This window comes from Annulohypoxylon maeteangense (assembly GCF_022496945.1).
Source record: "Annulohypoxylon maeteangense strain CBS 123835 unplaced genomic scaffold GGS22scaffold_16, whole genome shotgun sequence".
In the NCBI taxonomy this organism is placed as follows: Eukaryota; Fungi; Ascomycota; class Sordariomycetes; order Xylariales; family Hypoxylaceae; genus Annulohypoxylon; species Annulohypoxylon maeteangense.
In genome coordinates this window covers 85,170-108,791 of record NW_025953263.1, presented here as the reverse complement: position 1 = coordinate 108,791, position 23,622 = coordinate 85,170, and the positions used below count along the sequence as shown (strand labels likewise).

Genomic DNA, 23,622 nt, shown 5'->3' with positions numbered 1-23,622 from the left:
TATTGGGTAATAATTCGGATGAATTATGGGATTGTCAGAGTAGATCTCTTCAGCGCAAAGCAATGTCAGGAGTAGGGGAGTAACAATATGCGCTACAGCGTATGTACCTGCTGGCCCAACAAGTACCGGCGCATATTAGCTGCTTACGCCTTTTTCCTGCGAGCCCTTGCTAGGTACGAATAGTCGCTAAAGCACGTTTATCTCGACGCAGCACTGCAGGAGAGCAAACGGCGCACTCTAACCCATCCCCCATGTGACATTTTAGTCTTTCGTAGGCTCGATGCTAAAAATGTTGTGGGTGTCCCGGCCCTGGGAGCTCTGTCGATCAAAAGCTACCCCTTCAACTGAGGATACCTAAATCACCTTACAGCGCAAAAAAAGAAAACAGGAGTTTTAAGACATGGCTAAAAGATGCGAATTTCGTGACTTCACGTTGAGAGCTCCATTATATTTCAAAATGAGGGGTCATGTTGATATATCTCCTCGGTTCTTCTACGAGGCTTCAAGATGCGGTGTCTGTTTCAAGCTTCTCTCATCAATCTCTAACCGCTGACCGGTTCTCAGTAGCTCATTTACCATGTACTTCCCGAGACCCTGACATGGGAATCCGAGTGGATCGTACTATGCCAACGCTGGGCTGGGCGCTCACTTCTCATGTTGATAACTTGATTCCGAAACGCCATTCATTTTAAGCCGACAATTCAGCGAACTACCTATTAGAATAGGTACTCAAGGTATGCATAGTCATCACAACAAAGCTGCGTCCAATGTTTTAATGGGAGGCTGATTCTTACGCGTGATATGATATTCGTATTCGCTTCTCAACATATTTTAAAAAGAGGCCTCGAATCAAGTTGGAAAGTCGGTAGGTAGGTAAATAGAAACGAATCCTGTTGGATAGGTATATATAATCTCTAATATGCTGCCATGCGTGAAATGCGCCTTGAGGTCTCGTAAGCCTTTTCCCGTTTTCGCATTCTATCGAATGATCATGCGAACCCACCAATATTGAAACTTTTAGTATCATCGCACTCAATACCTGATCCACTTGATAGCTCAGATTCAAACTGTCTAGATCGTTGTTACATTACGGACGCTATTTTCTAGACTGGCCTAGTTATCCCCCTCATAGGCTATATTGATACGTAATAATAGCGCTAGGGTCAAAGTCTCGGAGCGATGTGAGTTCGTCCATGAGTCAAGGACTACCCGGGTGGCAGGTAGATATAACCTATTCAACTGTTACTTGACCTTCAATCTGGTCTAGGGGATGGGTATATTTCCGATAGGATGATAGGATTACTAAACCTAGTTGGATCCTGTTGTTAAATATAACAACCCGTGACGCTCAATGACTCTGACGGCGAGACAACTTGGCAATCTTTAATTCTCGGCTTCAGACAAGCGTAAGCCTACAAAAATCAGCCTCTTTGAAGCCCTAACAATCCACCGCGATCTCTGGGCGGCTAACAAATGGTGCGCACCAACAAGTAGCTAAGCCAATGATCGACAGCGAGTAAGCATGGCGCAACTGGTCGCGTGTTGTAAAACCCCACGGGATATCAGTCGAGACTCGAGAGGATTCTTCTACATAGAAAGGTACTGTTTGCTGCTTGTGAGCAAGATGGCCAAACATTCGTCTAGCATGGAACAAGATTTCATAAAGGTAGCTAGAAGAAAGTGAATAATGCGGTACGGACAAATAGCAGACTCGGCTATTATCATTACATGCATGTCTCACACCAAGCATTTCGTAGCTCGACAACTGTTTGAAACATACAGATCTTCGGCTATGCGCATAGCAAGATTGTCATCCACCACGCAATGCTATAGGTTATACAATCTCACCCCATCCAGACATTACCTACATTACTTGCCTATAATTACATTATCCCGAGCCCATCCGCGAGCTTCAAATGCCAGGGCCGGGTTGCATTTTATCTCGGTATACCTCTCTCCTTCGTACATGGCATAACCGCCGGCCACCCTGTCACTGCGTTTATCGCGGCCCTCCCCGCCTATCAATGCTTCCTGTGGTGTAGCCATGCCGGGTCCTGAAGTCCCGATTACAGGAACCCCTAAAAATAAGCGCATGACTTCTCTGGTGCTCGTAGTGGACCGATTCGTTTGAGATACACACACCTATCCTGCCGCTTGCGCCGTCGTTGGCCAGCGGCCGACGTCGAACCTGCTTGCTTGCTTGAACTTGGATCGTTGGCTCGATCCTTCTCGTAGCTTGATATAGCAACTTTTCCCGATTTTTCTTGCGTGAGGCAGATTTGCGGTTTCCACATATTACCTATAAGGTACGCGTAGTCAACGTACTAATGGAGATATATCGCATAGCAACACAATCCTATGACATGTTTCAAGTTTCTTCGTTTTTTCTTATTAGAGCCACTTTATATCTATACCGCTTTATGCGCATATTACATGCTACGTAGCAGTTGAGATGCCATAGATCGATTCCCCAGGTTTTGATTCCTTCCGGTCTACTAACATTTCGCCATACGCAGGGATCGCTGCTATCATCTTAAGATTTACGGTAGTTGGCGTATGTACATACATAGGTTAGGTTAGATAAGATGTTGGATCTGATGACGCTAGGATTGGTTGCACATTCGTCCTGCCTGACCTGTCTTGTCTGTCACTCCCTTAAAGGTCGGCATAACGGCCGGCGCAAGCCTAGATTCTTTTCTTTGATGAAGGAGCTGAGAAGCATAAGGATTCTTCTCAGGACCGGACATAACCCCGAAACGTGGGGATTCCTTTTGTATGCCATTTGCCTACATAGGAGGTATGTACACATGCTTGTGATTCAAGCCGACGGCGATTCTAGCGGGGTGATGATCGTCAACTAGGCGGTTCGTAGGTAGTTTAGTTAAAATAACGGTCATTTAGATAAGTTATTTGCTTAGATATTACTCTCATCTGACCGTGGCTTTATCAGAGCTACCGCTACCATTTTAATAGGCAATTTAGGCGATTGGCGAAGAGGAGCGAATTTAAAGAAAAGAAAATCCTTCATCCGTAGGGCGCAGTACTAATTAATAACTTAGCAGTTACAAACTACGGTACGAAGGTTCCGGCCAAAAGTTTGGACCATCAAGCCACGTCCCTTGCCCAGTGCGTGATTAGATAAGCACATACCTCATACTGTATTAAGTTTAGGCTTAAACCGCTACCTGGTAGTGATCCGCTCGCTAGATTCTAGTGGATAACCACTATAACTTAAGCCTAGTCCAGGGGGCTTAGCCACTGGAGAAAAACGCCACACGGTGAGAGAAGATTCCAATTTACACGGCTTTGGGCCATCAGGACCCTCTGCGCATGGTCCAAACTTTTGGCCCGAACCTTCGTACCTAGGTAGGTATTGATGATAATAATTCTTTTTTTTCATTGCTATATCTCATTCATTATCTACAACACTTTCTCATTTACGCATATCATCTTCCAGATGAAGACACCTTAATTCCGATAGATATTTGAACACATGTCTTTTTCACTCCAATCTGCACATCGAAAGGAAGAGGCGGTGTTCGGATTGAAGGTAGCTAGAAGCTAACAGGGATTGTAGCACGTCTTCTTGGCAAAATTTGTCGAAATGAAGATATTTCTGCGATCACGTATCGACGACTCACTTAATCCGTCATTGTCACGAGCGACTCCATGATATCGTTGAGATCCTCTCTTCTTGTATCAGCTCTCTGGATGTCCGTGGGAGAGAGGTAGTTATGTATTAAAGCCGTCGAGCATCATGCAGTTTGGGTAAGACAATCTCCGTGTCGTATCGACAGTGTTGCATTCAATCAGGCCAGATTTGGAGCGTAATGGTTCCCTACCGAGCTTTGTCGAAGCTCGTGATCCTTGTTACGTATTCTCATAGCACCCCCTGTATAGCAGTGCCCGTTAGCCGCGAATGTCGAAATCTCCGATTCCGTTCAACTTAAACGAACGTTATGGGAATCATCAGATCAACTAGATCATTCCCCATTCGTGCGCTCCTCGGAGTCGTAAGAGGCATCTAAAATCTTGCCCTCTCATGGGGAATCCTCGTAAGGGTTCCATTGCCTCCCCCTTTTTCTACGCACCTCTCGCAGCTTGTAAGAGGCGGTGACCACTGACGGAACACCCAGGTCGTTATCAGAGCTTTTGCCTGCGTACCATTCAGGACGGCCAGTTACTCATTCCCCGATATGGGACTAGCACATCTAGCATCATCACCTCATCCCACCACACTTTGGTGTATGCACTGTAGTGTACATATCCCCCCTCTCTCCCCTTTCTGATGCCCTGCAGCAACACTGTGGAAGTTCATGCATCCCCACTCCCTGGCTTGCAGCTTGGGGTGTGTGTGCGTGCATACACACCTACTTACATACCTACATATATGTAGGTGGTTGAGCAAGCTCCTGGCAGCAGACCGGAATAGTGTCGCATACGTAAGATGGTGTCTTGCCCGGCTTGCGTATATCTATTCTGGTATATTAACTGGACATATTCCCGTCTCCCTATCTGTCAGTCGATATGCGATTTTCTTTGCGCGTGACGAGCGACCGATAAGTCTATCGCATTAGAGATTTCCAATACTGGATTTGATGTCTTCGATGAATCCGAACTGGATAACCCTTGCCGATGAAATATGGCATTGACGGTAGCTGCGCGTCCCCTCCCCCTCACCGATCATATGTATGTTTTAGTATGGCAGTATGGCATGTGCCGTCGATTGCAGACTCTTATCGAGGTACTCGATGGATTCCTACCGTTTTTCGCATCTAGCGTTTCTTTCGATCGCCGGCTATACCCCAGGTCCCCTAGTCCTAGTCCAAATGGCGGTATAGACATAGACTGATCAGACGGATGTGTATGGGATCACCGGCAATAAGATCCGGTTATCGCTCGTTTCCGACGGCACCTGCATATTTGACGTGATATAGCCCGGCTCGCGTTTCCGTCACGCTTGACATTAGATCGGACACATGACTTTAGTAACGGGTAAATCGGCTACGGGAGCAAGCTCTTGTCGGCCGTTCCGTAGATATGCCTTCCGTTCGGAGTAGTTTCCATAGTCGTATTCGTTCGGAAGCAAATCATCGCCGGCGACTCTCGGTTCCTCCCGCTCATACATTATTCTAATCTTTAGGTAAATATAAGGATCTAAGACCGGCGGTGCCTAGGTATTGTTCGGATCCTTCGAAAAAAAAAATTGCCTTCCATTGGAGACACACTTTTCCTCTATTCACGAGACGGTCGTAGAACCCTGTGATTTTCTACTTCTTCAAAGAAGTTCAATTCTAGTTTCTTCATTCCACGGCTAGTCAGTCGCAAAGGAACTTGTCTGACATGTAGTTTTACACTTGACAGAATATGTCAGAAAATAAGAGGAACGGTGATCGATCTTCTCTCAGGGGTGCGATTGGAGTCTTAGCTTTACTAGCGACATTGCCGGCGTTATGATAGAATTTCGAATTGGGAGGCTACCTACTTTCGCGTCCGGTGTCGATAATGTGCGTGGTCTGTTGGTCTTGCTGATCTAGTCGGCGCTACGCGACTGGGTATCGATATTTTATTTCGATGTGACGGGGATTTGTATCTAGGTAGGAATATTCGAGGGGTGCTTCTTGCTTTGAGGGTCAGTCAATCGTGGTAATGGAATTAAGCCTTGAACCCCAGCTTCACAGCTTAGTTAAGCTGGACTGCTGTCAATAACGGCATGACGATCTGTATATTGATTGTGGATGAAGTACTCATAGTTTAAGGTATCAAGTAGCGTCAGGATTTCATATGTTTTATTTTGGCAAACTGACAGCGAGGTCAAGCCTCGAGAAATCAGATAAGAATTAGGAGATAATTTCTGTTGATATTACTTCAATTAAAATGATTGCTGGTACATACTTAGTACTAGGCACGTATCCATCAAAACATTTTTTGACAACGGAAAACGCTATGTACCTTGATAGTGAGCTGCTACACATTGTGCCTATAAACAGCTCTCAGGCGATTGGAGTCACGACCTTGCTTGCTGTCAACTCTCCCATCATTTCTACGGACAAGAACCTACCTGCTCTACCTTTATTCATGGATGTCTTCCGATTATATATCCTAGGTTACCACCTGAGCATACGTAGATTTATACTTCTGCCAAATCGACCTACCCATCTTCTACATGCCCTAAACTATAGCGTGGTAGTCTGGTGTCAGATTACGACGCGAAAACCTTGAGTTCCACAAGTGCTTCCGACCAACAAATGCCCCGGCTGATAAACTATCCCTTGATAGCTCACACCGTCGTGGGCATAAGTTCGCCTGATGTGTTTATTTATGATAATTACTAGATACCACGGTGCGTGCCCTTAGGGGAGCCTGGTCCGGATGGGAAGGTTAGTTCCAGAACATCAGACCAAATTAGTATTCTGAAGAAACAGCAGCCTTCAGCTTGAGCACTACCTAGTAGACATGGCAGTGGCGGGGGCCTGATTTACTGGGAATGATGCTGCCCTGAAGCCAGCGGACGTCACCGGACTTCCGGGTGGCTGGCGTTATGGCGTCGTGGCGTGACGCTCTACGCTACACTAAAGATAGAGGTCAAAGTTTCAAAGATGTGATGCGATGAGGTTTTTGAACTCTATCAATCCAGGCTCCTGAACTTCCTGGGGGCGTCCAATGTAGGGGTGACTTCCGATGCGTCTTTGTAGTTTTGGTCCATGGATGTCAATTAGAAGTGGAAGGCACCGATAGGGGTAAGTTATAGCGGGTTGTAACGCTGACTAAGTTTGGACGCACGGGTGTCTGTGTAACCAGACCATCGGGTTCGTAATTAGTGCAAACACGAAGTTCCGCAGTTTTCATCCTCTCAAAAACCTACCCATCAACATCACCCCCCAACCCAAAGCCCCGCACCATCCGTACCTTCTCACTCAGCTATGGCTACTAAAAGACAAACCGACGACCCGTTTAGTAAAGAAGTGCTCCGTCTCCGGGCCGAGTATGAACACCGTCGCGTTACTACCAATCTATATCCACCTGGCGGTCGACCGCATCTCGAACTGGATCTCCAGCGCGGTGACAAGTCTTATATGACGTACTGGTTCGACGACGGCACCGAGAATGGCCAGTGTGTACGCATCTTCGATGTTCCCGGTACTCTCTCGGGCGATATCCTACGGCTCTATCGCAACCTGCCACCCTTTTCAGGTCACATTGAGATCGATGGCGACGACATACGTCCATTGAGCTGCTGTCCGGAGCATCCCGAGTTCACAAGGGATGACTCTGAGGATGTGAGCGAGCTCGTTGCCAAACTACCTCTCGTTGATGTCGACCCAACGAAGCACTTTGTCAAGAAAGGCAAGTACCGAAGCGAGATCGAAAATCTCATCAGGTGCCAGGGCGGCTCTGTACCAGGCCATTTACTCTCTCCGAACATTATCCAGCTTCTTGGCAGGTCTAGAGATGGGCACCTCGTCTTCGAAAAGCTGTCGTCAAGCGCACGCACCCTCGGTCGCTTCTCCTCCTTGACTATCTACAAGAGCTGGATTCTACAACTCATCGACGCCTTGGATTGTCTCCACTCGGTTGGCGTCGTCCATCGCGACTTACGCGCTGATAACCTCCTCTTTTCAAATGACGGGGAGCGACTGGTGGTTTGTGATCTCGAAAGCCGTTGGGGGGAGCGGTCGGCACCAGAGGTTGCTTTCCAAGGAGGCCTGGAGGACTCGGGGTGGTCCCCTAGATCCGACATATATGATATTGGGAACTGTATTAAAAGCATGGTTTACGCGAACGGGCCAATCACGCACTTTGTCGAATGGCCTGTTCCACCTCCGCTCCAGGCCATCGTCGACGCGTGCATGTATCCGAGGCCGGAGGAGCGTCCAACTCTGGCCGACTTACGTATCATGGTGGGGGAGATTCAAACGTGAGCAAACTAGCGTACATGGAGGCTTGGAAGTTTAGGCATTGGCTGTTATTTCTAGACTGGAGACCGCACCACTTCCACACAACTTCCCACATTGCCCGGTCCGCGAACAAACTATTAAAGGCTTCAAGGCACCTTATATCCGGGATCAGAGATATTGCCTCTGCTAGCATGACCTTGCCCTCGGAAAGCTTGCTGTGGACATGAATGAGGCAGAGGCCGAATGCGTACTCATACTGGGCCAAAAGCGTAGCCAAGGCACGCAGCATGGCCTCGTGATCAACAAGATTTACTGCATATAATTTGGAACTGCCTGGGCTCTGTAGAGTGGATGGCTTGTTCGTGATGTCGATGGAGTCAGAACGCACGTCTTTGTGTCCCACCGTGTCTTATCTAGGCACTTGATTCGAGGACCTGCGATGTAAGGGGGAATGTCACTGCCGGGTACATCTGCGCGAATCAACGCAGGCGCGTTGGTTTTTAGTCCAACGTCCGATAGTTAAAGCGTTTTGATTGCGCCACCCGTTTCCTTGCATCATCCACGCAGCCGGTTAAGCAGTACTAGCAGCTAAGTTGGATAGAGATTGATTGGACAGGAAGGATTCTCTGCAACACAGACACAGGCGAGTCTTCCGAATATTAACTATGCAGTCGCCGATTAGTGTAGCAGGTACTGTGGGCGACCTAGAAATTGGAGGTCGCATTTACGGCCATTCTATTGGCGGTATCATCTCGCACCATTAACTAAGATGCGAGGAAAGTGCAGTATCGATTCAACTAGGCCGCTGGGCTTGCTCTTGGTGAACACCACGTGGGGCTCGGCCTGGCGATAGCTTCGGGACGAGTCAAAATAGGGACCGAAGAACGCGCTTTATAGTTGTACTTGAAGTTGTTAAAAAGTCGGTGGAAACCGGCGTTATGCCTTGTCTCGGCGGGCTTCAACTAACAACACCAGAAACATTAGGATTACTGCAATAGGAAAATTTGGTAGGTATTTTGGTGAGATCCCTTTTCGACACCATAACCCGTCGTAAACTCAGCAGACTTCGGCAAGTGTTGAGTTTTTTATGCTATTTCGTTACAACACAATAACCGAGGAATAAACGTTTCCCAGAACGGGAAACATCAGCATTAGTCGGATTCACCAAGATGATGAATCATTCTATTCGCGCTGGGATGACTCATTTCCCAAACTGCTTTAAGCCTCTATAGGGGTTGACCGACCAGCAAACTTAGCAGACAGTTCTCTGACGTTAAATAGTCGCGAGAATATGGTTAGTAATTCTCGACCCTGATCTACTGAGACTCTGGCTGCTACAAATGTGTCTATTGGCAGTAGTGTTATGGCTCTATCGCCGATATAATTAGATATAACTATTTCGAATGGGTAAGTGCCTACCTAATTATAAATAATGAATATAGCCGAGTATATGAGCCTGATATCTCAAGACTAGTTGTCGAATTAAGCTCTCCTAGTACTTCGGCCAATAGAACAAAATAAAGATTCAACATCATCAATGCGCAGATCACGCTCTCGTTATGAGTCTACCTACCTCAATATATCAAAACACACATATTTAATAATTATTAATAATTAAGTCGCGATTAGAGTAAAATCTGTTGAGCATAGGCCACCAAGTTCGTTGTCGTCGACTAAATTTGCACTGTAGAATTTGTCTAACCAATGTCCTCACCCTTTTTTCATTGACTCACTTGCACCAAATCTACTTGACATCTTATGACTAGCACTTGGAAACGACAGTGGCATGAGCCATGCGCTTGCCTTTTTTATTCCGGATGTTAGGTAATACAGTGCCGACTGTCAGCCAGTACCGACGGACTTCCTTCCTTCTAATCACACGCTCCTTCCGATTAGACATTTCGCTCATGGTTCATCTGTCTGATTTAATTTTCTAAATATAGGTACCTAGTATTCATCATATATCCATATATATATATTGAGGTTTACTTCAACTAACAATACATTCTGCTAGTACTTCTACAGGTACGCCCATTCACAATATTTTATCATACACATCCTACTTTAAACTCTCTTCTTTTAGGGCCACTTCCGCATCTATTCTCAGCCTTCTTCATTGCCCCATTCATATTTTCAAGGAATATTCATCTTTTATCTTTCGTCATAAACCTGAAAACACGCTCTCCTCTTCGCTGCCAAAATTCCAAAATACCTAGGCGCTAACATCTTCACCCTTCCCAGCTACCAGGTACACCATCATTACAAAGAGCAACCACATCACAAAACGAAGCACAGAACCAACTTTAGAATCTTATTCTCCCAACGGCCTGTAATTCAACCCGCCCCATAGACCTACTCATCATCTCTTCAACTTGCTTGACCCTGAATTTATATCACTACGTCAAGTGCCCATAATTGCAATGGATTACCTGCAAGACTTCCACTCTTCCGGTGGTCTTCCTTACCCCAGCTTGATCAGCATCTACGACCGGGTCAACCAAGAGGAATATTTTATGGAACCAAAGCCCGTGGAAAGAAAACCAAGAGCCGATGACCTCAAAGAACTAGACGTGTGGGGAAAGATTGAGGAGGGAGTGAGGTTTCATTTTGAGAAGATTGGATCTTTATCTCACGTCTACTGTCGAGATCAACACGGGGAGAGCGCCGATGAATTTGTCTTCTTCCGGCGTGACCGCGGTCCAATTGATCATGGCCTTGGTCGCAAAGATGAGGACTTGTACGAGTGTTCTAAGTTCAACATTCTTCGTCACCCACAACAACGCGACGACAACAATCTCAACTATAAAGTTGTAAACCCTGGCAAAGTGAAGGGATTTGATAAGGATATGTTAGACCTGGCCAACTATCCTCACATGGATGGAACAGTGATGAGTGTAAGTAATCTTGGAAGCTTAATGCCTCCCCATGATCTCTGCTAATCATTCCATAGGCACCATTGCTACCTCGATATGGTCCCAAGACAGGATTGCTAAGTTCCAAGAAAGGGCAGTTTAACATAAACATGCATGAACAACCTAGGATGTTTACTCAGGTCTTCAAGACCCCCGAGTTATGCCTCATGATATTGAAGCACCTCGGGCACCGCTGGGGAGACCTGTCTAATTTTGGCCGGACATGTCAATTTACTCTATTTGCAATCAATGAAGTGACTGTAAGTTCTCATAATACACTGATATATCGGAAGGACTACTAATACTTGAATAGACGCACGTTGATGCAAAGAGCGGCAATTTCCTGAACATGCAATTTCCTAACGAGGTTATCGACAAGACAAATGAGCAAGCTGACCACATGGACACTGCAACTTTCAGAGGTTTCGCCAGGCCTGGAACTGCGGATTTCACCATCATTTCTGGCATCAAAGGGCCATACTTCAAGGCACCTCAAGGCGAACGAGCACCTCAAGATAACGGTTATCCCGCTGCCCCTACAGGAGGCTATTGGCGCCTTCCTTCTAGCAGAAGTGTCGTTAACACATATGATATCCGTGAGTACTTTGTTCATGGATAACTTCGTTCTACCACTAATAAATATTCAGTGAAGATGGTGGATGTAAGAGGGCCAGAGTTAACAGTCCTTCACTTGCATTCAGTTCCCAACGTGAACATCCCTGTTCTGGAGATGTGTTTAAAGGGCCTTCCGAACCTTCAAGCGCTTGGGGTATATAATTGTGAACTCCTTGATTTTGGAGCTACCGTGCCATTCCTCAAGATGGTGATTTCTCACAACAAAAACCCCGACCACCCTACTCTCCGCTCAGACTTCTCTCCATATTACTTTCAAGGTATCCAGAGAGAATCGGAGGGTCGGAAGGGCGAGTATGGAGTACTCGCTTCGGACATCGGTACTATTGAGACCAGACCGGCGGTTACGGCAGTGCTTAGTACTGCCATAACACTTGCACTAGATAACAATATCGACTGGTTCAGTCCTGGCACTGGGATGAGACAATTCCTCGAACGACTTCCGTGGGCCTTAGGTTCCTTGAGGTATATCCTAGAAGCACTATTCAATCTGTATTCCCACGAACGCAATGTGTACTATGGTCCAGTATTCAACAAAGCCGAGCGAAAGAGAAGCGAACATCTCCCGCCCGTGAACTATACTCCGTATAGCAAGGGAATGATCCGTACGCTCTATAATGACCTGGTGATAGCGGTCCACGGCAAAGCTATGAAGCGCAAAGTTCTGGATGACATGATGAAGCTTGGAGGTGGTACCCGTTTGAAGAAATGCACTGTTTGCTCTGTCGAACTGCCTGGATTCTTCTTTGAATCGCAATACACAGAACGCACTGTAGGTCAGCCGGAGTGTGATGGCTGCAAGCTGTGCCACTATCTAGACAGACGGGTTGACAACTACCACCTTGAAAAGAAGCGCATTGTCCGCATCCTTCTTAACGACTATGCCATCAAGGATACCAAAACGCTCCTGTATACGAAGCAAATCGTTGCCGATGCAGATCTTCAAGACCCTCATTACCCATTCTGGAAAGTTTCGGTGAAGACGCCACAAGAGGTGCACGCAGCAAGCCTCGCAAACGGAACTCCGCGGATCCTCGATGGCCGCCCATCTCCGATACAATCCGACGAGACGAAAGAGATCTGGGTTGGAAGGGACCGCCTTGTCAGAGCATCGTGCTACGCTTACGATTATATTGATATAGGCTACCGGCGGTTTGAGCTGCGCATACTCTGTATCGATGCCAGGATAGAGCAACTAGACCTCATCCGTGCCCAAGGTCTGGCCCACCAGGAACTCGTTGCCCAAAACCACAGATGGAAAGAAGAGTTGCGCTTCGAACTCGACAGACTGTACGCTCGATGCAATAAGCGCCAAATAACAGGCCTATGGGGAGCCCACGCAGCAGCTGAATGGGGCGCAGAGATTTCGAAATACCGCCGGAACGTACAAAAACTTGGCGAAGTATTGCGAAGTCAGGGCCTGCAAGACATCACCGAGTCATAGGCTTTTTTGCCTTTCTAGGATAGCTCTAAGCTCCCGCCTTTCCCTACAGATGGATTTCTTTTTCAACACGATGATACATTCGGATTCTCTCTGCATATTGGCGTATTTTACTCGTTAGCACTATGAGGCGTTTCGGCTTTGATACCCGGGGAACGACTGGCCTTTCCTCATCGAGGCTTTTCGGAGATCCCCACTTCCATACTATTCTCAGGTTTCTTATGATACAGCACCTAGATTCTAGGTCTAGTGCACGGTGACGAAAGAGGCGGGGAGATGGGCATGATGGCTACCTAGAGTGGGGGTAAGGTGGGGGAGGAGGATCGAGTGAGAGGCAACGGAGCTTCCATAAACGACTAGAAGCTTTGCGTCGAGGGAATTGGTTCTCATTTTCTTTTATTTCCCTTTTCCATCACATTTGTGCGATTAATAACATGCACAGTTCTTTCCTCACGGATACTAACTTGGAATGCAACCATAATCTGAAATGTGCCCCCGATAAAGGGACAACGAACCCTAACGAAACTATATTCATCGAACTGGCTAACATTGGCATACTAGATCCCATAAGAACGTACCGAGCAGCTGCCGAGACAGGTTTCCCTTGAAGTTCCCCTCGAAGTTTCCCGGAAGTCGGTTCGGGAGCGGGTATAACTGGGGGCTTTCCAGAATAGGAAAGAAATACCGAAAAGCTTCGGTTTGATTGGTCTCCTTTCCCATTCCTACTCGGCGCATACTCCGGAGCGTTACATTGCTGCTCAGCTTTCTGATTCAGCGATTGGAAGACGTAAACTTGATATGAGTATTGATTCAATTGGAGCGGACTCCTTTTGATTAAGGTGAGATGTTGTGGTTAATTAGTACTCTTACACTTCAGGACGTCGCTGCCTGTAGCAAATCTTCGTGCTCCAAGATAAAGGCTTTGAGAGCTATAAAGGCGGCAGATCGGGAAGGCCTATTGAATACTGGCCCCCGAGACTGTGTCTGATATAGCTGGCACCTAGGTAGCTTTTCTAACCTAGGTTTATATCGTGATATGCAATTGATTATTTGATGTTCATGACCGCTTGTAAGTGTCACCTCTTTCTTTTCCTTGGGGGAGTCGCATACCGCTTATTGGAGGATCTGCAATCTTGGCGGGTCCAATTTAAAGCAACACTAAGCTATTTGTGGCTAGCTTTCAAGTGAAGCTCTACTGACTTTACTTGCAATATCAAAATATTTCAGCTTTTTTTCTTACGCGTGAATCATTACAATTCCTAATAACCAACTTTTCATCATGAAAACCTCGCCTACCAACGCGAAAACACCTAAAAGGCGTGGCCGTCCACCTAAGCCTATATCCGAACGCGCAGTTTCTCGAATTTCACCTTACCGAAGTAATAAACCACGCCATTCGATCAAGAAAAAGAAAGAGGTCGTAATCTGGCTGGCATACACCCAAATACCATTAAAGCAATCCATAGCAAGACAAGGCTTTGCTCTGCCTACCCGCCAGATATCTGGCGATGGCCTCGAGCCCTTAGAACCTGGTTTCCGACGACCCACGTTCTTGGAAGCTGCGTCCTTTTTTAAGATATGCCAATCCACTATATGCGGGTGGTGGCAACTTCGGAAGGATCTATTAAAAGGTAATTACAGCAAACATCGTACCATTGGAACGACTTATTCATGTTGAATATCTCGAAAAACTTTGTAGATTCGATACAAATATCAGCGAAGCTCTGCTGATTGACATTCTTATTAACACTAACGCGGAATTACAGGATTTAAGTTTGAAAATACCGTGACAACTACCACTGATCAAAAATAACTCGAAATATCCATCACCGCAATGAATACCTACATATCGTCAGCGAGCCCCAGAACCCTCCTAGTTTGATACCCGACGTCCTCAAGCTTCCGATAGCCGAGAAGCTCGCGATGCTAGGTAGACATCTATCTCGCGCGAAAGCTCTACGCAATATGTTATTACACCAGTGTTCTATATCCATAATTCACGAAGCGAGGGCGTCATGATCGAGATAGATATATAAACCTCGATTAATTAAATGGAAGGGATATTCTTCGCTCCTAATTAGAGTGATGCCAGAACGGAGTTAGCAAAGGTGTCCCATGTGCTAATACCACTCACTGTGCGCATGAATATCCCCTGCTCCGCCTATATAGGCGACTTGTAGGTAATAGAGTCAGTGGCGGGTGCCGATTGTGTAACAGGGGATAATTCCGATTACGGTGCGATGTAGAGTTGGTTCGTGAGACGCTGATGTAGTTAACTTTAGTCTTCGCAAGGGGAGGTTCTGCTAACGCAATTGAATATATTAAACTGGCATCAGAACAGAACAGAAATCACACATCACGAAATGTATGCGTAGGGGACCGTGGACATCTGCATCTGCTCTCCGATTCCGAGCTGAAGAGCTCGAACTATCGAATAACACAGTCGAGACTGAATATTATTCATAAATAAAGGGTATCATCTCATCATCATCTAATATACAGCTTCAACTCTCTTTGCAAGACCTCAAGAATCCTTGGCAGCTTGACGTATCGACACAACATTCTTCAAAGTTCCAAAACTAAGGACGTCGCCGATCCTCGGCGCCCCAGAGAGCAGCATGACAAGCCTATCAATGCCACATCCCCACCCCCCTGTCGGTGGTAGTCCGTACTCCAAAGCTTGAACGTAGCTCTCGTCTATTTCATTATCTGCTGCCAAGTTACCATTCTTTGATTCCACTTGCAGCTGGAATTTTCGCCGTTGCTCGAACGGGTCGTTTTCCTCCTCGTACATGTTTGCGATCTCGCGGCCCCTGATGAATAGCTCGGCGCGAGCAGATACGAGCTGGCCGGTCTTGGGACAGGTGAAAGACTTGGAGAGGGGGGACATGCAAGCAGGGTGATGGATGATGAATAGAGGAGACTCTGCAGAATCCTTCTCTAGGTATTTGCTAGCAAGCTCATCTAGGATTTTAGCCATTGTCGGGGTTGGTCCTGGTGTAATTTTCGCTACCTCTTCCGCGAGTTTAATGAGCGTGGGAAGTGAATTGGGGTCCGAAAGATCCGGGAACTTGATACCAAGGATCTCTTCCAAGGCTGGGATGAACTCGACTTGCTTCCAGCTCTCAGTGGGTAGCTTGATCCTTGTCTGTTCAAGAGAGCGAAGCCCCGGGAACATAGCATCGTAAGGATCATTAAAGACGCGAGTCATGAGACCTTCGGTCATGGAAATCAGGTCGCTTAAGTTGGAGTAAGCAGAGTAGAATTCACACATGGTAAATTCAGGGTTATGGCCAGTGTCAATGCCCTCATTTCGGAAAGCGGGACCAATTTCGAAGACTTTATCATTGCCGCCGACAACTAAACGCTTGAGCCACAGCTCAGGGGCAATGCGCAACGCGAGTTCTTTTCGCGGGAGCTCAGTAGCTGATGTCACAAATGGTCGGGCGATTGCTCCACCGGCATGGTCCGCTAATATTGGTGTTTGAACTTCTATGAAGTCTCGCTCATAGAAGAAATCTCGCATGCACTTCAAGATACGGGAGCGAACACGGAGTGTGTCAACGGCTCGGTCGTTAACCAAATAATCGACGTGCCTATTCAACACCATAGTTTCCTGGTCAACTAACATTTCGGGTAGTGGTGCCACGCCGGGACTTAGAATGGTAGGTAGTTCGGTTGCTTGTAACGTCAATTCACCTGCTTCTGTTCGCGTTGCTACGCCTTTGACTGAGACAATATCGCCACGGAGGAAAGGGTGCAGGGCATCCTTGAAGTGCCGAGGTTCAAGTGCCGGATCAGAAAGCTGGCTTAAACTAACCATGACTTGAACCTGTCGTTGCTCGCCCATGATATTGAAGAAGACTAACTTGGACCCAGACCGTCTAACTGACAAGACCCGACCTTCTAAGACGACTTCCTCGGTACTCGATACAGTCTTTGCGTCCCTATACTTGTCTCGAAAGCTGGGTATGCTCATGCGGTTAGGCCGTGGTCCGAGTCTTGGGTAATGAAGAGCATCGTATTCTTTTAGCTTCTGAACACGCTTATCAATAGTAACTTGACGACTTGATAAGGCAACGGTGTTTTCCACCGATGGCTTGGAATCGGAGCTGGTGAACCTTTTGGCCGTAGAGGCATGTAAAACTCTGCGAGATGTGCTTTGGAACCCCAAGCATTGTGAATTTCTCACTTTTACAGGATGATAGCGACCAGCAGAAAAGAGCCGCGCATACACAGTAGCCTTAGATGATGGCAATTGGAAAAGATACGGGCGTAGGAATCTAAGGTATTGCCCGTGCTCCATTGTGACCTAGATAAACTTGAGGTTGTTAGTCAAGTACTGCAAGAGTAATTGGATAAAGATATAGAGGAATATGAGTTCAGGTTCAGATAGGCTGGCTAATTGAGATCAAGCACCACGTGGTGGTGTCAGTCGCAACGGTTCTTAAAAGCAATCTCATCATGATGAGGCCATATAATGAAAGGAACGTTTAAAAGTTTAGCTGTACTTACACCTGGATGATATCTACGTTACCAACATAGAAAAGTGATCTCTCAAGATTTGACGAAATTTTAAAATTCGTATGTTCCAACCCCTCGCGCTCCTCTGGGCGTTTATTTTATGGATGCGGGGCGCGGGGCGCTAAGACAATATCTATGTGAACTTTTCTGCCGAAATTAATCCGCGCCACAGTTAATCCGTCACCGCCTGCCGGATTAGGTTGGCAATTAAGTTTAATGTTCTTTTCATCAGAACTCGGAAGCTTCCAATACGATATTCGAGCTCTCCATCTATTGCGCAAATAACAGGCAATTCCAATCATCTCGTCACATAACATTCAAAATGTCGTTCCTCGGATTCGGAAGACCGCAACCCTCTTCGGAGGAGAAGATTTCAGCCGTCCAGGCTGAGATGAAGCTTCTGACACAGATGCACGACCGGTACAATGCTAAGCCCTACGCCTTCCTACGCAGCGCTATGTTTTCTAACCCTATCTTCTAGCCTCACCAAAGCGTGTGCGAAAAAGTGTGTTCCCAATGAGTACCGCGAATCCGAACTCAACAAAGGCGAAAGCGTCTGCCTCGACCGATGTGCCGCCAAGTTCTTCGATGTCCACATGAAGGTGTCAGAGTTGTTGCAACAGGAGATGCAGCAAAAAGGTGCGGGCGGCATGGGTGGTGGCGGTGGTGGATTCGGATTCGGCGGTTAATATGGAAAAAAGAGCGCTATATGATGCATTATACTATACATGGCCATGGTACGGCCTACGCTCACGACAAGTTATCGAGACCAGCTGTATGATACGAATGACAGACCCCGGGGTATTATTCGGACGTTACACGGAGACTTCTCTGCAGGATTCAGAATACTTGGCTTAATGGGCTTTGTCAGATATCCATGAATGACATTTGTACGATGGAATAGTTTGGCCATGTCAATTTGGCCTGAGAAATGAATATTCCCCTCATGAACACACTCTAACGTCCGCTATCCCTTGGAGAGATAATGGCTACCGATTTGGGGGGTCAAAACATCGTGAAATTGACATGTGGAAACATTGATTGACGGCTATAGGGGTTGTGGTCTTCACACACTTCGGCACGTGTCCTGATAACGCAAGATTCCTCGAGGTTGTTATGTAGGTGTCAATACGACTATCAGAATTGACATATGCCCAGGTCTACTTTAGGTGGGGGCATTTTGAGGAGACCTGCGTTTCAGAAGGTTACTCTTGTCCGAGGCTGGACATGTGTGTTGTCGTTCGACGTAATCGTCGGACAGGCGGCGGATTTCACGGCCTCGGTCCGGGTTGACTTGTTAGCTTGTGTCGTTTTCCATGATACCGGCTCCGTAGTCGTGCGGCTTCACATGCTGCTGCCGGAATAAATCGGGACCACGAGAGGTGGCGTCCACCGTGCGTTGCCCTAGCTGAAGATCTTACATTCTAGTGTCGTTACATTTGAGTATGCGGGGAAAGGGGAAACAGCCTTACTCCCGCATCATGTGAATGTATGGGGTATTGCCCAGGTCTGTGTTGATTTTACTTCTAAATGGTTCATATGCAGATGTGTAAGTTTATGTAGGTGCGTTAGATAGTATTTACCTAGCTTAGGTATCTAGCCTATACATTAATGCATGTTTACGCTACATCTTCGAAACTTCGTAATATGTGACATGCTTGTCCATAAAATATAGGAAGAGCTGATTAATTCATTTCGAGGAGGATGATGATATTTATGAAATGGATTCCAAGTTGCAACGGAGTTTCTCGCGGAGATAAGCGTAACCGTGCTGTTGGTAACTATAACCGAAAAATAAGCGTGGTCCGAGCGTTCCGTAGATGTACGTATGTGGACCTGGGGAAAGTCCGGTGCTCGGGTAATTACTAATTAAGCTATCTCAGCCATCTCAACAATTGGTGGGATTGAGTGGGATGTGTGACAAGCTTTTGATGAGTTTCTACGACGCTTTCGTTGGCTGATCTCGCCTTCCTGCAAAGAACATTGAATCAAGTCCTTGCAACTGCGAACATTTCCCCGCGCAACTTTACATTATTATCAGCCCATCTTTCTAATCTTCCTAACTGGCTACCACGATTCAGACAATCAGTCCATATAGCTATTCCCCCCCAAGACTAAATCTATCCGTCTTGTCTGGTGTTTGATAACTTTTTCCTTTTCTTTTTCCTTTTCAATTTTTATATATACCATAATTTCATTACCTTCATTGACATCATGGACTTGTCTTGACCTAAGTTATCTTTAACCTTCCCTCATATCCATCGCGCGCGCGCGTATCTCCGCTTGCTGCTCAAGTAACAAGTATCGTCGTATTCTGCGCCGAACCGTCTCGCATTATCGCTATCGCTCGAGGCCACAAACATTCCCGCGTTACACCACCACATCTGCGACCTCCGAATCTTTCCGCAGCCCGCACCAACGCATATCGTCGCCGACTGTAGGCATCCCGTATCTCGCTTCCTGCATTTCGATATATCCCGTATCCCTCCCCCGTACTATGCGCCTCCGCCAAGCGGCCCGCGTAATCCTCGTCGGCGCACCCGGAGTAGGCAAGGGCACGCAGTCCGAGCGACTTCTCAAGCGCTTCCCCCAACTGTCCGCCATCTCCTCCGGGGACCTACTCCGTCACAATGTCAAGAACAGAACCCCTCTTGGTATTAAGGTCGAGAGGACGATGAAGACCGGTGGTTTAGTTTCCGATGATTTGATACTACGGTTGATTACAAACGAGCTCGGCCGTCGCGGCTGGCTCTTCGGTGGACGACCAAATGTTATGACCCTTTCGTCTTCGGCGATAGGTGATGGTGGCTTATTAGACGGCTCTCCAGACGCCTTCGGGTCAGCACTCGAAGTCGACCCTCTGGCCGGAGCCAGTCTTTCCCAGCAAGCGTCCGAGGACCCCGCTGCTTCCTTTCTGCTCGATGGCTTCCCTCGCACTGCGACTCAGGCTAAAAGGTTAGATAGCATTGTGCCCATCAACTGGGCTGTCTCCATCCAGACGCCCCTCGACGTCATCATGCAGCGTATCTCATCTCGCTGGGTACATGAGCCGTCTGGTCGAGTCTATAATACTACATTTAATGCTCCCAAGGTACCCGGCTTCGATGACATCACCGGCGAACCCCTCGTACAAAGAGCCGATGATTCCGAAGAGGTATACAGGACACGTTTTCGCAAGTTCCAGGAGACGAGTGAGCCTCTACTGGAACATTACGCGAAGAAGGGCGTCCTATGGGAGGTCAACGGCATGAGCAGTGATGAGATCAGCCCCAAATTATACCAAGAATTTGAGCGACGCTTTTTATGACCTGGGTAGGAAACCTGGGTTGAGAAGCGTCACCCGGTTTTTATGGGTGACGAAATGAATCGAACGAACTGTATATCAGGTTGGGATTTTTGGTATGAGCGGAACGCTCACCGGAGTTCAGGGAACTGGGCAGGGCGAAAGTCGTCCAATGAACGGCTGACGCTCTGGTTTTGTGTATTCTTTATGGTATACACCTATGTTTATAGGACGACTTGAATAGCCTAAGAAAATATTTTTCAACAATCGTACTATCTGGAGGCTGAAAAGAGACGGTTAACTTGAATATGAATTATCTGCAGCTTAGGTAGGGAGTCTTAAATGTGAAGCACTTCCGGCCGTTCCGTCCCAGCCACATATGGTGCTAAACCCGCTTATATCTCCAGATCAACCAAGATTTACTCATAAGACAAGACATTGTTCACCAAATCTTCTTTCTAATGACACTTCTCTTCCCTCCTGTACGGCCCCACCCCTGTTACATCCTGAACAATTTCCACAATGGGGCTTCGACAGCAGTAAATCTTGAAGTCCGTAATCAACCCCCTATCATTAAAAACCGCCGTAGCCGTCTCCGGAAACGCGGCGATCTCCTTGCCATGCACAACGAGACGGTTGCTCATCTCCACTGAGATCTTAGAGCCGCCGGTGCTTCCGAGTCGGTCTACGACTCGCCGTTCCTTGATTTGGGTGTCTTGAAGAACGGTTTTGATCCCCTCGATGACTCCCGCCCGCCCGATCATGGGAGTTGCGAGCTCGCGCATGCTGAGTAGATATGCGGTGCAGTTCTCGTCGAAGAAGTCGGCGAATTTGGAGATTTCGGCTGCGGGTGAGTCGAGGGTGAGGGTTTGCCATACAGCGTAGAGGGCGTCAAGCTTGGCGTGTAGTGAGGCGGTAGTTGTCATGGTGAGGATATGTATGAGCAATTCGAATTGATCCAGAGTTAATGAGTAGCGATGGTCATATTCACTCACCGGCATTTCGGTTTATATCTACATTTTAGCTTTACCTACCTATATCTGAGGATCCCGAAGTCTTAATAAAGCTGCTTTGACTAATGTTTACTGATGGCTACCTACTGTTACCCCACTGGTCGTTCATCCTTTCCACGAAGGGGTCCTATTCCTACACTCCTGCTACCTTATCGCCTTACATATTATCGGATAACCTCCTAAGCATATGCAAAGCGATTGGTCCGATTTCAGCATCGCCGACCGAAACGGTTCTTGACTAAGCTCCCGGACGCCGGACACGGAGGAAGCAAGATGGTCGATTTCCCGAATTTTGTGACTTTATCAATCATGACTAATTCCATCTCGTATTCATGTGCATTATTTCGCTTATTTATCGCCGAACGTCTGTTTACGATGACTTCCAACAAACAGGATGGAAGACGCAGCGCTACTCTCAGCTGGAGTTCGTCATGCGTAACCTGAGGGCAAGATTAGTATTGATCTTCTGTGAGAAATGGAAGCTTGCGCATGTTTAGAAACGGAAAGATCCATCATACACCATCACATGGTTAAAGTTAGGGCATCTGTTAGCAGACGTTTCTAGGTAAAGAATCACGTATATGCGCATGTTTTTGACAATTATGTTAGGTAGGTACCTAGGTAGCGTCTAGTGACTTTTGAGGAGAAAACTGCTACGTCACTGGCCCATGATATCGTGTGTATACGACAAACATTAACGGCATTTGTGTTTTAGATAATTGCTCATTCGTCGATCACGCTGTAGTATTATCTTTCTATTTATTTCCGCCTTTCCTCTCACCACCACAATTCCCGATTCCTCCTTCCTCCTAGGTAAACCAAATAACTCCTAATAAACCGTGACACAAAAACGACGTTTCTATCTTATAACCTCTAGTCGTCAATCGTATATATATTTATAAAGCTCTCTTAATACAATTCCCTTTCAACCCCAAAAACTTAATATCTAAACTAGGTAGCTATTCCGTTAAGGAGCTAGCTAGGATAATGATAGACATTATCGACACGAAGCAGATTGAAGAACGTGCCCATTAATACTATACGCAGTTCCTGTCTCCCTGTATTCTCCAGAGGGAGAGTGGAGACCACAACTGCCGATGCTTTAACCCTCGGCCCCCGTACGACTATAGCTGCTTAAGAAAAAAGACCGCTTCGATAGAGGCTGCATTGCCTTCACCAATGGGCGAAGAATGATCGCAATGATAAATGACGGTCTTATTTAGAATATGAAGTATCATATCAATCGGATGAAGAAGGATCGGAAGAAACAGATGCGGCCCTCATGTTTTGTGGTTTGCGAGATAGTCAATGGGGAGTCGACATCTCCGGACAGCTCATGTTCTCTCGGTCTATCTAAAATCCCAGAACTTCACTGAAGAAGACATTACATTCATGGGAGAATCGAATCCCTTGATTACCCCTGAAATTGATACGAAGGCAGCGTGATCCACAATACCTATGATGTAGCGGCTGTGGGCGTGGTGATACCATTCCCCTAACTGATAGGTAGGTAGTTCCGAGAATATGGTAGATATCGGTGTGAGTAGAAGACGCTCTAATCCTTCCCTCAGATGGCGTTGTTGGGTGAAGCGCGGAGATTGTGGTAATGGAACATACTGCATAGAGGATGAAGAACTAATGCAGCTGACGGAGTAAACTTGGCAGCAAATGAGTAGGAGCTAACGCAGAATGGCTACTTTCTCCTGGAGGAGTAGGAGGAGCATAAAGCCGATACTGAATTAAAGGAGTCCAACTACTCTGCGAATTGGTAGAATATTAATGGTTAGCCTGAGGACAAAGTAGGTAGAGGCCTCTTCTTGTATCTATACCGAGATGAGAATAGTAGAAAGCTCCCCGCGAAACAACGTCATTATCCTTCGCGAGCTAGTTGTGCTTCATGACTCGAATTTCTTGACAC

The 23,622-nt window shown here is 46.8% G+C and overlaps 7 protein-coding genes across 7 annotated transcripts; 5 read left to right on the top strand and 2 right to left on the bottom strand.

The window, feature by feature from the left end:
- Positions 1–6,923: 6,923 nt before the first annotated feature.
- Positions 6,924–7,922, top strand: GGS22DRAFT_191299 (kinase-like domain-containing protein; the record flags this gene model as incomplete). The annotated part of the gene is made up of 1 exon (XM_047965097.1): positions 6,924–7,922. One exon carries the CDS (start codon positions 6,924–6,926, stop codon positions 7,920–7,922), a length of 999 nt encoding a protein of 332 aa, XP_047815964.1.
- A 2,396-nt stretch (positions 7,923–10,318) lies between these two features.
- Positions 10,319–13,143, top strand: GGS22DRAFT_195900 (uncharacterized protein; the record flags this gene model as incomplete). The annotated part of the gene is made up of 4 exons (XM_047965741.1): positions 10,319–10,792; positions 10,849–11,070; positions 11,124–11,406; positions 11,458–13,143. The coding sequence occupies 4 exons, from the start codon at positions 10,319–10,321 to the stop codon at positions 12,885–12,887; spliced, it is 2,409 nt and encodes an 802-aa protein (XP_047815963.1). The 3' UTR covers positions 12,888–13,143.
- A 992-nt stretch (positions 13,144–14,135) lies between these two features.
- GGS22DRAFT_170276 (uncharacterized protein) lies at positions 14,136–15,215 on the top strand. Its single transcript, XM_047962421.1, has 2 exons — positions 14,136–14,515; positions 14,651–15,215. The coding sequence occupies exons 1-2, from the start codon at positions 14,164–14,166 to the stop codon at positions 14,695–14,697; spliced, it is 399 nt and encodes a 132-aa protein (XP_047815962.1). The 5' UTR covers positions 14,136–14,163; the 3' UTR covers positions 14,698–15,215.
- Positions 15,216–15,303: 88 nt separating this feature from the next.
- On the bottom strand, positions 15,304–17,476 carry GGS22DRAFT_170274 (lysyl-tRNA synthetase). The gene is made up of 2 exons (XM_047962420.1): positions 17,400–17,476; positions 15,304–17,205 (listed from the first exon to the last, which is right to left on the bottom strand). The coding sequence occupies exon 2, from the start codon at positions 17,188–17,190 to the stop codon at positions 15,409–15,411; it is 1,782 nt and encodes a 593-aa protein (XP_047815961.1). The 5' UTR covers positions 17,191–17,205; positions 17,400–17,476; the 3' UTR covers positions 15,304–15,408.
- A 125-nt stretch (positions 17,477–17,601) lies between these two features.
- Positions 17,602–18,716, top strand: GGS22DRAFT_170273 (mitochondrial import inner membrane translocase subunit TIM10). Its single transcript, XM_047962419.1, has 2 exons — positions 17,602–17,828; positions 17,890–18,716. The coding sequence occupies exons 1-2, from the start codon at positions 17,731–17,733 to the stop codon at positions 18,095–18,097; spliced, it is 306 nt and encodes a 101-aa protein (XP_047815960.1). The 5' UTR covers positions 17,602–17,730; the 3' UTR covers positions 18,098–18,716.
- A 676-nt stretch (positions 18,717–19,392) lies between these two features.
- GGS22DRAFT_170272 (adenylate kinase) lies at positions 19,393–21,053 on the top strand. Its single transcript, XM_047962418.1, has one exon. It carries the CDS (start codon positions 19,906–19,908, stop codon positions 20,713–20,715), a length of 810 nt encoding a protein of 269 aa, XP_047815959.1. The 5' UTR covers positions 19,393–19,905; the 3' UTR covers positions 20,716–21,053.
- A 96-nt stretch (positions 21,054–21,149) lies between these two features.
- Positions 21,150–21,617, bottom strand: GGS22DRAFT_191294 (uncharacterized protein; the record flags this gene model as incomplete). Its single annotated transcript, XM_047965096.1, has 1 exon — positions 21,150–21,617. The coding sequence occupies one exon, from the start codon at positions 21,615–21,617 to the stop codon at positions 21,150–21,152; it is 468 nt and encodes a 155-aa protein (XP_047815958.1).
- Between the last annotated feature and the right edge of the window lie 2,005 nt (positions 21,618–23,622).